Source organism: Adiantum capillus-veneris, chromosome 30 (genome assembly GCF_014529385.1).
Source record: "Adiantum capillus-veneris isolate H3 chromosome 30, ASM1452938v2, whole genome shotgun sequence".
NCBI classification, from domain to species: Eukaryota; Viridiplantae; Streptophyta; class Polypodiopsida; order Polypodiales; family Pteridaceae; genus Adiantum; species Adiantum capillus-veneris.
In genome coordinates this window covers 105,833,328-105,845,038 of record NC_140960.1, presented here as the reverse complement: position 1 = coordinate 105,845,038, position 11,711 = coordinate 105,833,328, and the positions used below count along the sequence as shown (strand labels likewise).

The window sequence follows — 11,711 nt, the reverse complement described above, 5'->3', positions numbered from 1 at the left end:
AACCTAATAAGAACTCACTATGCTCTACACATTACAGTAGAGCGAGTTCACCATATCGTCGTGCTCTTCTTCTCGCACTCTCTCTCGCGTCGCACTTCCGGTCATACTCCTTCACTTTGGGCTTACTCTCTGTTAACCCTCACGGTTCACGGACACCCCATCACCTACGACGGACGTGTATTATGTATTTGGTAGAGTCAGGTACCGGGCTTATCGGACCAATAGGAAAAGGGTAAGAGTGATCGCCGATGAGAGGCGCACTCTAGCTGGGACATTCAAGGGATTAGTTGGCTAAGCATGGGCGCCCAAGTGTGAATGGGGTGAGCTCATATAAAAGCCAACTAAACCTAAAATTCACTCATTCTCTCATTTGTGCAATAGAAGAGTGCTCTTGCTCCATCTCCATCTCCATCTTCTTCTTCTTCACCTCCTCGTGTGTGTGTGCATGTGTGAGAGAGAGAGAGAGAGGGAGAGTGTGTGTGCGATCGAGCATTACGAAGGCACGACGGCGGCAAAGTAGTTGAGCGCGGCACGACTGCAGCTTCTTCTTCATCGCGGCGAGGAATCCTCCACGGCAGGAGCATAGAGCGGTGAGTGACACACCATTGCCCTCTTTTGAGCTTACTAGTTAAGCTAGTTGTGTGCTTGGAGCCGTCTATGGCTCGCACACGGTGTAACGGTAAGTCCCTTGCATCGACAGTGCGGCAAGGAGCGCACATTTTTGGCGCCGCTGCCGGGGAATCGCCCTTCACTAAGCCCAAGAGGCACTTTGTGCTTCTCCTATGAGTTGTTTGTAGTAGGAAAGAAGAGGAAGAGGAAGAGGAATGAGTTGTTTTTTCTGTAAGTTGTTAATTTCTGTGTTGTCTGCAAGTTCTGTGATTTCTGCATAATGTTGTGTTTTCTGTTTGCACACAGCCTTTGCACAATTAGTAGTCGTTAGCTTGTTTGAAGTGAATGAATAAGTAGGAAAGCAGTCAGCAATTTCTGTTTGCACACAGTCTGTACACAGCTTTCTGTCAAGGTTTGGCTGCACACAGTCTTTGCACAACAAGGTAGTGAGAGAGGAAGTAGGTGGACAGTGAGCTCACTGTCAGTAAGCAGTTAACAGATTAGTCAGTGGTTAGCAGCACTGTTAGTAAGTACATAAGGTAGTGAGCTGTCTGTGAGCTGTTGACTGGGAGGTTAGGTAGGTGAGAGTGTGTGTGGCCAAGAAAAGGTCACCTGAACCGCGCGCGGTCATCGCCCCAAAAAAAAAAATAAAAAAAATCTTGAATTTTTTTTATAAAAAAACCGAAAATATTTAAGCGTGAGTGACTGGGGAGCTACACTAAAATTTTGATCGGGATCGGGACCAAGCCCAGGCCCAGGCCTCAGTCCTCAGTCTTATGATATATATTAAGATGCTAGCACTTGGTTTGACTCTTTGCCTGAGGAAGTTAAAGGGAATTACACGGAAGTTTTGAATCGTTTCAAGAAATACTTCTTTGATCCCCAAAACACTCAGAAATTATGGCAAGACATTGTTTCTCATAAGCAAAAAGACTTAGATGACTACTACTTGTACAAGCAAGAGTTCCTACGTCTTTGGGCTCTATGGATACGAAATGTTGCTAACCCTGGTGATGGTGCAGAATTTTTAAAGAAGGAGAGGTTCATAGCCGGACTCTTTCCTGACCTTAAGGTAAAAGTTGAGGCGGGTGCACCTGCTACCTTTGATGCAGCTGAAACTAGGGCTGCTGAGAAATATAGGAAACTCAAGTGCTTAAGGGGGGAGGTTCCAATAGAAGGTCTTAGACCCAAAGGTAAGTCACAAGCATCAACATGTAAGGAGCTTCCTGAGGTAACGACGGAAGTGATTTAGAAGTTAAATGAATCTTTAAGCAGCTTGTCAATTCACCTTGCACAAGCTGTAGGTCCAAAGGGACAAGCAAAGAAGTCTGAAGAGCGAGACCCACGTCCTAGGAGAGTCTTGCAATGTTGGAATTGCGGTGAGTCTGGACATGGGATGTATAATTGTCCTTGGCCCCGTGGGGAGCCAGGGAGACCTAACTTGAATTACCTAGTGATGAATGCAGGTGAAGGAACTAGTCAGCAACCACGGCTTATACAAAGGCCAAATGGAGCAAGACCACCTCCACAAGGAGTGGAAGGAGTTCCACCTTTGCCAGACCCAAATGTGCATGCGGTAGAGGTGACAAATTCAAGAGAGGTTGACATGGAAGCAAATGGCATTAAGCGTGGCTGAGGGAAAGGTAAGGAGAAAGAAGGAGTTACATCACAAAGTGACCATGGACGAGAAAAGAAGGCAAAGGAGACCAAGGAAGCTAAGAGGACTCGACGTCGTATCAACCTCCAAGACTTTCCTCTTGGACATGGAATGGCTCCATACAACCTGTTGGAAGACATGAGAGGTAAGGGTCCTGATATCTCATGGCCTCAATTTCTTGCATTATGTCCACAAGTTAGGAGGGATTTAACAAGGGCAGTTAGCACTAGGAGAAAGGTAAAAGAGAGTGTGCCTGTTGTAAAAATTGCACAAGCTGAAATGAATGAGGACATTACACCTGTGCTAGATTGTTACATAAAAGGGAGATTGGTTAGGAAAGGTCTAGTGGATGGGGGTGCACAAATTTGCATCATGACAGAGGGACTCATGCAAAAACTAGGCATGCACATCCATGAGACACCTGAAATTAAGGTCAAGATGGCAAACAATAGCAAGGCTAGGTGCGTAGGCATTTGTAAAAATGTTTTTGTGGAGGCCTTTGGCATTAAGAAGGCAGTGGATTTCTATGTCATGTCTACCAAAGGAAATGGTTACCCATTTATCCTAGGGAGACCATGGCTAATGAAAATGCGAGCTTTGCAGGATTGGGAGAGTGGAAAGCTAATTTGTAGGAACGACAATCATAAGAAGGTTGTCTTTGACATGAAGGAGCAACGCCAAGAGGAGCTCCATGAAGAATCATCTCAAAGTGAGACGGAAGAAGGTTGGACCGATAACACTTCAGAAGAAGAAAGTAGCGACAGCATTACTGAAGAGGAGTCTTCCATCGAAGTCATGGGGGTAAGGTTTAAGCCAACCAACCAAGAGACCTCTTGTCAAGGTTTGGAGGAGGTAGGTTCCCAAGAGAACCAAAAAGTGGAAGATGAAAGAATGCTAGAAGGTATGCTATCTACAACACTTACAAAGGATGAAAGAGAGGAGTTCAAATGTGTGCTAAGGAAATTTCCTAGGCTTTTTGCTAAAGACTACACCGATGTGCGTGGAGTAGATTTTGTTCAGCACAAAATTGAGTTGAAGCCAGAGGCCACACCTAAGGCTCAGAAGCTACGAAGGCTAAGAGTCATCAAGGAGCAGGCTTTACTCAAGGAGGTAAGAAAGCTTCTAGCAGCAGGTTTCATTTATCCAGTGGAGAATTCAGAGTGGGTCTCTCCCGTTGTTGTCACTCCTAAGAAAAACGGAAAGTGGAGGGTGTGTGTGGATTACCGTCCACTCAATGAGGCAACAAAAAGAGATCACTTTCCCCTCCCATTTCAGGATGAGATACTAAATGAGGTAGCTGGTCATGAGAAGTACACTGTGTGTGATGGCTACTCAGGCTACTTTCAAATAGGTATCGCATTGGAAGATCAATTGAAAACAACCTTTATCACTCCTTGGGGTTGTTATGCTTTTAGAGTCATGCCATTTGGTCTGACAAATGCTCCTGCAACATTCCAACGTTTCATGAACATGGTGTTTCAAGCATTCTTTGGAAAGTCAATTAGGGTGTTCATTGATGATTTCTGCATTTATAGCTCAAAATCATTGCATCTACAAAGGGTAGAAGAAGGTTTAAAGAAGCTCTACGACATGGTCATTTTGGCATTTTTAAGAAGTTAATGTTTCATTTCATGTCTCTCTCTCTCTCTCTCTCTCTCTCTCTCTCTAGACAGCACTAGACTTATACGTCAGGATTTGATTCAACTAGATACCAGAAGCACATGGATAGAGCCGGTACAAGAGACATGGGGCAAGAAGATGGCTTTCTTTATCGAGCATCTCCTCCAACTAACAGAGGATGGATATGTGATTAGACCCGCCTATATGGACATACGATGTGTTATTGGTCAGATGCGCACATCATCGCATTAGCTAGAGATTGAGACTGACACATTTACGATAGGTATACTAGTGGACATAGCCATTGAGCTCGGGAGAGCTAGACGCCCATGCCTACGGCATTGATGGAGGCTCCACCAGAGAATAAGGACTATATTTCTAGCACGACCGAGAACGACTATTTACAGAGGCAGACATTGACGACGCTCTTAAACGATCGATGCAATACTTTATCGGACAACGCCCGATGCCTGGCATCCTTGGGCATGGATGATGATGGTGACGATTTTAGTCTTTCACTTTACTTCATTTTATTTTTGTACCCTGAAATTGGATTAGATCCACAAGGATTGTATCAGTTTGGTCTCATAGTGACCTTTTGAATAAGTTCGGTTCATTTCTCTCTCTCTCTCTTTCTCTCTCTCCCCATCCATTTTCATTTCTGCTAGTTTCTTGGAGTGGTTGGGACGCAAAGCAACCTTATTGGCCAACAAGAAGATATAAACACAGCAGGTTAATTGGGCGATAGCTCATTAATCATTCTCTCTCACGAAGAAGAAGACGAAGAACAGTACTACGTCTGCACCAGCTCGCGATCGCACGCACGACGCCGCGAAGAAGACGCCCTGTAAGCGCGCCGGGAGTATCTGTACGTCTACAGATCAGGTTTCCCCTAATTACCTGCTGATTAAGGTATCAATGGCCGTGGACCTCTACAGCCAATTTCTAGCCAGCTCCCCGCCCTCCTCGACTGCGCCAGCATGAACATCAATAGTACCTAAATTGCGGGGCCGCGCCACGGCCTGCTTCTAGAGCCTCTGCCTCAGCCTCAGCTTGTACAGCAGGGTCGACAGGTCATCAATATGCACGTCTGCATCAGCTCACGATCGCACGCACGGTGCCGCGGAGAAGACGCCCTGTGAACGCGCCGGGAGTATCTGTACGTCTACAGATCAGATTCGCCTAATTACCTGCTGGTTAAGGTATTAATGGCCGTGGACCTCTACAGCCAATTTCTCATGTTGATGGTAGCCAGCTCCCCGCCCTCCTCGACTGCGCCAGCATGGACATCAATAGTACCTAATTGCGGGGCCGCGCCACGACCTGCTTCTAGAGCCTCTGCCTCTGCCTCTGCCTCAGCCTCAGCCTCAGCTTGTACAGCAGGGTCGACAGGTCATCATGATATGGAGTTGTTATATCAAGTTCTTAGACCCGATTCCGGCTCGGTTGAGATGATGAGCAGGGCATCTGCCCTCACATTCGTCAAGGCGCTGACCTTCCCCGTTCCCGGCAACCGATGCTTCATCACCGACACCCGATTTCGATACTTCAACAACTGCCCCACCTCGACCACCCTCCAGCCGCGCTATCGCTGCAATAACACAGCTTGTCCCATCAAAATGGCAATGGCAAGCCTCGGGGTCCATACAGTCCCAGATCAAATCGAGATCGTACAAACACTGGCCCGGTACGTCGTAAAGCTGGCATTGACATCGTCGACATGTCGGCCAACGTGGTTGCAAAATCGTCTGCATCGGTTGCCGCACCAGAATGCAAGAAGAGGAGATTATTGCATCATAATTCATGTGCCATGAGAAACAACTTCAGTACATTCACCATGGGCGATATTGAGATTTCAACTCTTAATATGGCAAAGGACCAAGCATTTATGACAGAGCTTGATGCAGGTGCCGTCCATCATGGGTCTATAATTAGTACGGCCACTAATAATAGTTATATGCAGAGCAACAATGAAGAGCAACATTGTGGAGTGCGAGTCTGCCGGCGCGGCCTCCTCGGCCGAGCCTCAGCACTAAGGGGCACGGGAGCTTTAAGGAAGCCCAGGCGGTGAGATCAAGGGCGCGGAAGTGGGGCGCCGTGATTGATGCCATCAAGGCGCTACACGTGGCTAAAAAATGGACGAGCTTTGGTAAACGGGGGAGCCGGGAGGTAAACTCGGACGGGAGGGTGACGTGGACTGGAAACATGGCGCAAATGGGCTGAGGTGGAGTCCCAGGTGGCAAATGGTGGTGGGGGTGGGCTTAGGTGGACGGCCTGCATGAGGCCTCATGAGGGTCTACCTCATACCACGTTGTACGTCGCATGCATGAGGATGGAAACCCGAGGATGGGGGGTGAGTGATTGCATTTAGGGCATTCAAGCATAGGGAGTTTTGCTGCTAGCTGATGCGAGAGGGCCTGGGGGAGGGCCTGCATTGCGTTAGACGAGCCATCTGGGGCCTCTAGACCGATCTACACAGACGAAGATTGGAGCCAGGTGGAGATTGTGGCGAAGGTGCAGATTGGAACGGTAGGCAGGATTACCAGGTATGTGTGTGTGTGTGTGTGTGTGTGAGAGAGAGAGAGAGAGAGAGAGAGAGAGAGAGAGAGTTGTGTCCCTTTCCCTTCTGCTTCATGCATATTTTTTCCCGAATGATTTGTCCTGCTTGTCCGTTATGGTGCTTGCAAGCATGTTGCCATGCTATGATGAATGGCTGCTGGTGTTTCTTACAATAAAATGTTCATTGTATGGTGATCACCACAGAGGAAAAACTATGGCGCCAAGAAGGCCACATCAAGAGGTGCAGGCAAAGAAGCTGGTTCAAAAGAAGCATGGGTCAGATCTCGGTAGGAGCACGGGGGAGGCTTCGCCTGTAAAAGTTGCTCGTTGTAGCCCTCGGCTAAGGGAGAAGGAGTTAAAGCGAACGGAGAATCAGCCTTCTCCATGCTCAGGCAAGATGGCCCAAGTGGAGACACCAAAATCATCGAATCCGCGCCTAAGAAAGAAGTTGGAAGGCATGTTTGAAGGGCCTGATCAGAATCTTGAAAAGGAAGTGGATCAGAAGAAGGTTGGAAGAGCTAAGGCAAATGAAAAGAACCTTGATAAAGAAAAAGTTGGTGAAGGCAAGAGGGATCAGCCGTGTGTCGAGACGGTAGGCGACGGAGCGCAAAACAATATGGATTTTTTGAGGGGAGAAGGAGATAGAGGCATTGGTGCATCCTCATCCATGGTTGAACCCTTGCCATATGTTGAGGTCTTCTTGCCTGATGGAAGGCTTGCACGGCAATGTCGGGCGAGCGATCATTGCCCTCAGCAGTTCCACTTTGAGTTGGTTCGATTGCGGATGGAGAGGCATCTAAAGACAGAGCATGGGCTTGATGTGGTCATTCCCCTTCGCAAGGGAGGTAGGCGTTCCAATGCTGAATTGGGCTCAAGAGCAAAACCGCAAAATGCAAGAGACAGTGCACAATGGCACAAGCAAGCGAAGATGCGCTTCAAGGATAGAGATAGGAAGTTTGCATTAAATATGAAAAAAACAGAGCGCCTTTATCGTCTTCGAGCAACTGAGAAGTGGGATAAGCTCAGGCCTGAGTTTAGCTCAAAGGTAGAGTTTGTTGAGAAGATTGTCAAAGAGTGCATGGCAACCTACCTCACGTCCTCAAAAGTGCGCATGGATCGCATCCAGCAGCGAATCGACGAAGGCTATGAAAAGAATGTAAGTACCATGGCCACTCCTTCTAGTTTACATATTATTGCATCATGCTTTATTATTACATTTGGTGTTGCATGTTTGCTTTGTCAGTCCTAGTTCACTTGAAGGTGGATTGTTTGCCCGAATGCAGTCCTAGTTTATTGAGACGGGTTTAGATCCACATTGAGATTTCTCCCGTTAAATGGATGATTTAGGCATAATGACCTTGGAGATTATCCTTGCAAACCATTTACCATGAATGAGTTGAGGCATGTTTGCTTGCCTAGTCCCAGATTATCTTAAGGTGCATTGTTTGCTAGAAGTTGTCCTAGTTTATTGAAAAATTCATGGCGAATCTACCAAGTTTACATATTATTGCAGCATGGCTTATTACTACATTTGTTGTGGCATGTTTGCTTGCATGGTCCACTTTGTTGTGGCATCCTAGTTCAAGGTGGATTTTTTGCCCAAAAGCGGCCTAGTTTACTGAGAACAGTTTAGATTCACATTGCACTAGATCCCGTTTGAATGGCTAATTTAGGCCCGATGAAGTGTATGACTACTTGCGTTAAGGCATGTTTGCTTATGATTACTTGTGTTGAGGCATGTTTGCTTTCTTGGTCCGAGTTTACAAGGCAGTGCATTGTCAACAAAGACTATCCTTGCTTATGATTAATTACTTGTGGTTGAGGCATGTTTGCTTTCTTCATCCTAGTTTACAAGGCAGTGCATTGTTTGCTGGTAGTTATCCTAGTTTACCGGTGGCTTTCGGAGGGATTTTAAGCTCCGACGTCTTGATTGAAATCATTTTATGTAAAATTGCTTGTTTCTTATAGGCTGCTTGTGGTTTTATTTGGTGCTGGTTTTTTGGCTACATTCATCTAAACATGTTGGGTTCAATAGGGGACTAACTTGTGGTTTTATTTGGTTGACTGAATGCAGAGGCGGCTCAAGGTTTTACCTCTTTGGTTAAATGTCACGATGGATGACATTGAGGACAGCCAGCCCATGGGCAACTTCAAGGGCAAGGAGCTAGAGGAAGAAGAGGAGGATGCGGATGATTTTCAGTCGGACCGAGAAGATGAAGAGGCTGGACATTATGAGTGGATGGAGGATGAAGACATCAAGGAGGATAAAGATGGCCAAGAATACAAAGAGGAATGCAAGGAGGAGGAGGGGGGAGCAAGCAACGCGAAAGAGGGCTCCGCTGACTCGACTTCCCTTGGGCTTGGAGATACACCGCCCTCACTGCCTCTTGAGATTGTGGACACAAAGGAGGTGCCTGCTCCAAATACAGATACATTTAGCCGGTTTGCATCCATGACGCTAAATGTTGATCTTGTGCACGAGGAGGTAGTGGGACATCTTCCTAATTGCAGTAGTGGCATGCATTATTTGGTTGTTGTTATTCTTGGCAGGTTTAGGGTGTCAAATATGTTCGAATGATTTGGCGTAAAATCTTCTTTTAACCATGCAGACCAAAGCTGCAAATTTGTTCGTCAATGAAGACCCGGGTTGTTGTTGATGTCTCATCCCCACCTGGTGCAGCTCCAACCACACATGTGTCTCTGAATTTTGCCATACAAAATGGCCAGTTAAGAGTTATGGAAGAAGGGGGAGGTAGGGTTGTCACGACATGAGGAAACATCGCAGCTGCCAGGTGGGTACAAGTCATGAGCCAGTTCTTACTGTTTGTTTGCTTGCTGGTTTTTTGGGCCTCTTCTTCTTCTATAAAACTTGCACGCTAAGCCTTGATTGTTATCGCATGTTAGGCTTGGCTCTATTGCATGCATTACTTTCACCTCCGACCGGTTCAAGTTATCAGTTAATGTAGATCAACGATTAGTAACTGACATATTGGGTGGCGAGGCCAATAGTAGAACTATTGACTTGTTTGGCCAGTAAGTTCTCTCTTGCCGTGATCATTGTAAATGGCTATACACACATATAGGATTGCATGTGTTTTAATTTGGAAACTGAAATCTTTGCACAGGTGGATGGAGCACACCTTGCCTCTGACCATCCTAAGGAAACTATACTTTGTCGATTCACTTTGGTTTATGGAAGGACGTATTCTGTCGAATTTTCTTCAGCGGCAATTTAGCGGTGTTGACATGTCAGAGCTGGTCTTTCGCTATTGGCCAGTCATTTGCAGGTAGTTCAGGGTGACATAATGCTTTGTATGGTGTATTGTGAACTACTTCTCATTTGTAACACTAACAATGTGTGCTTGAAGGCATCACTGGACTCATTTTGCTCTCTACGTGAATAGGGGAGCAAAGCTCCTCCAATTGCTTGGCAAGAAGCACTATCTGATTCATTTTGATTCCCTCAAGGATTTGACAAACCCTTTCCAGTGCCTAGAGCAAGTACAAAGGTTGGACATGTGATTGTTGTGCCCAACAGATGTGGTTACATTCAGCTAACCTGGTTTGTTGTATGGTTGTGCCTTAGTGGCCTTCGAAGCCTGGCAAAATTTGTACATGACAACAATATTCGACATGCTTTGGCTGATTCCAAGGAAGATATTGAGCTCAAAGTTGTGGATGTGCCTCAACAGACAAATGCGATCGATTGCAGATTTTATATCATGAGGATCATGAGGTGAGATCATGCTACACTCTGCAATAGTGTCGACAGGTTGTTAGGGAGGGTCATTGCATGGACTAACATACGACACTGTTCTGCAAGGAACTGATTGCAGGTGGATTGGAAGACCGGCCTGGGCGACATTGGCTTACAAAGGATTGGTTCGAGGACGTGGACGTATGCACTGTGAGGGTGCAGCTGCATGATTGGTGCTTACGTTGTTTGGCGGAGGTCTAGAGACGCATGAGCAATAGCACGCTTGGGGGCTGGTGTTTTGGGAGCATATCTAGCATATGAACTCATTGAAACTATACTTATACAACGGTGTACTTTATGGATTTTGAACCCTCCGTTTTGAGCGGATCTAAGTGAATGTTTTTTTTGTGGATGGCTTACCTAGCTACGCATTTATGCGCAATGTAGCACACCCTTTCGATGTTTTAAGTTTACATAATGGTCAGCCTTACGTTTCAATCTCATTGTCAATTGATCGGTCGTAGTGCTGTTATTTTGTCAATTTACAATTGCTCATTATGGGTTTGGTATGTGTTGGTACCATTCGTGAATGTGGTTAAGTTGAATCAGCTGTAATGACCCGGCTTAGGTGTTGTTGTGGTTAGATGTTATTGGTGGATGTTAGTATTTCTAAGGTGTTTGGAGCATGCATATATTCTGTTTTTTTATCTCTTTAAGTGTGGTAGTTGGCTCGTATTGCGTTGTGGGTGTTGAGAAGCTCCACGAGTGGTGAGAGCGTGACATTGTCATAGCCTTTACTGTAGTCCAAGTGGGATGTTTGTTGAGTTTACACATATGGATTTCCTTTGCTTCAGATTTAGCAAGCGGGTTGAACACATTTTAAGCTCGTCGTAGCTAAGTTTTGTGTACATTAGTTGGAATCTCTTTCTTGTCAGAATGTCAATGATTGAAACTCTCCCTCTCTCTTTGTAATGTTTTAATAATTTGATTGCTCATAGAGAATAGCAACTCTTAACTTCCAAATATTATCTTTGGCAGATTTATGTATCCTCAGAAAAGCAAAGGTGCTTGTATTAAACATGACAAACTGACAACCCTTTGTTGGCATACCATGTAGGCATAGTGTGGTTGCAAACTTAAAGGACGATACATAGTATTTGCGTGCATTGGCAGAACATTTATTTTGTTCAATGGATTAAATTGTCACTTGGCCAATCAAACAAATGCATGGCCAGATCCCTTTACGAATATTGATTATACATACGAATAGTGCAACCAAGGAGTGAAGTTCGTTGCCAAGATGTTAGTGCTACAAGCCCATGATGCAGTACAAAGTTCATCTCGGCAATGGTGAGTGAAAAATGCATCATATAAATGCAAAGGCATTATTCACTACATGGTTATGACACAAAGCCTAACAGAAAAACATCTCAAACCTTGCACCTTGAATGGTCAAAATACGGTGAAAGTATACGAAGGAGCCACTCTTTGCAAGGGTCTATGCTGCCCAACATAAGTCACTGCAGTAAGCATTCACTTTCTCCAGCCTCTTAAGCATGAACCGGCAAG

The 11,711-nt window shown here is 45.7% G+C and overlaps 1 protein-coding gene across 1 annotated transcript; it reads left to right on the top strand.

Annotated features, from left to right (window-relative positions):
• Window positions 1-4,583: 4,583 nt before the first annotated feature.
• On the top strand, window positions 4,584-10,185 carry LOC147418576 (uncharacterized). The gene is made up of 11 exons (XM_086506885.1): window positions 4,584-5,573; window positions 5,714-5,793; window positions 6,330-6,432; window positions 6,650-7,601; window positions 8,520-8,930; window positions 9,055-9,091; window positions 9,231-9,237; window positions 9,350-9,478; window positions 9,571-9,732; window positions 9,814-9,954; window positions 10,032-10,185. Exons 1-11 carry the CDS (start codon window positions 5,095-5,097, stop codon window positions 10,183-10,185), a joined length of 2,655 nt encoding a protein of 884 aa, XP_086363011.1. The 5' UTR covers window positions 4,584-5,094.
• Window positions 10,186-11,711: the final 1,526 nt, after the last annotated feature.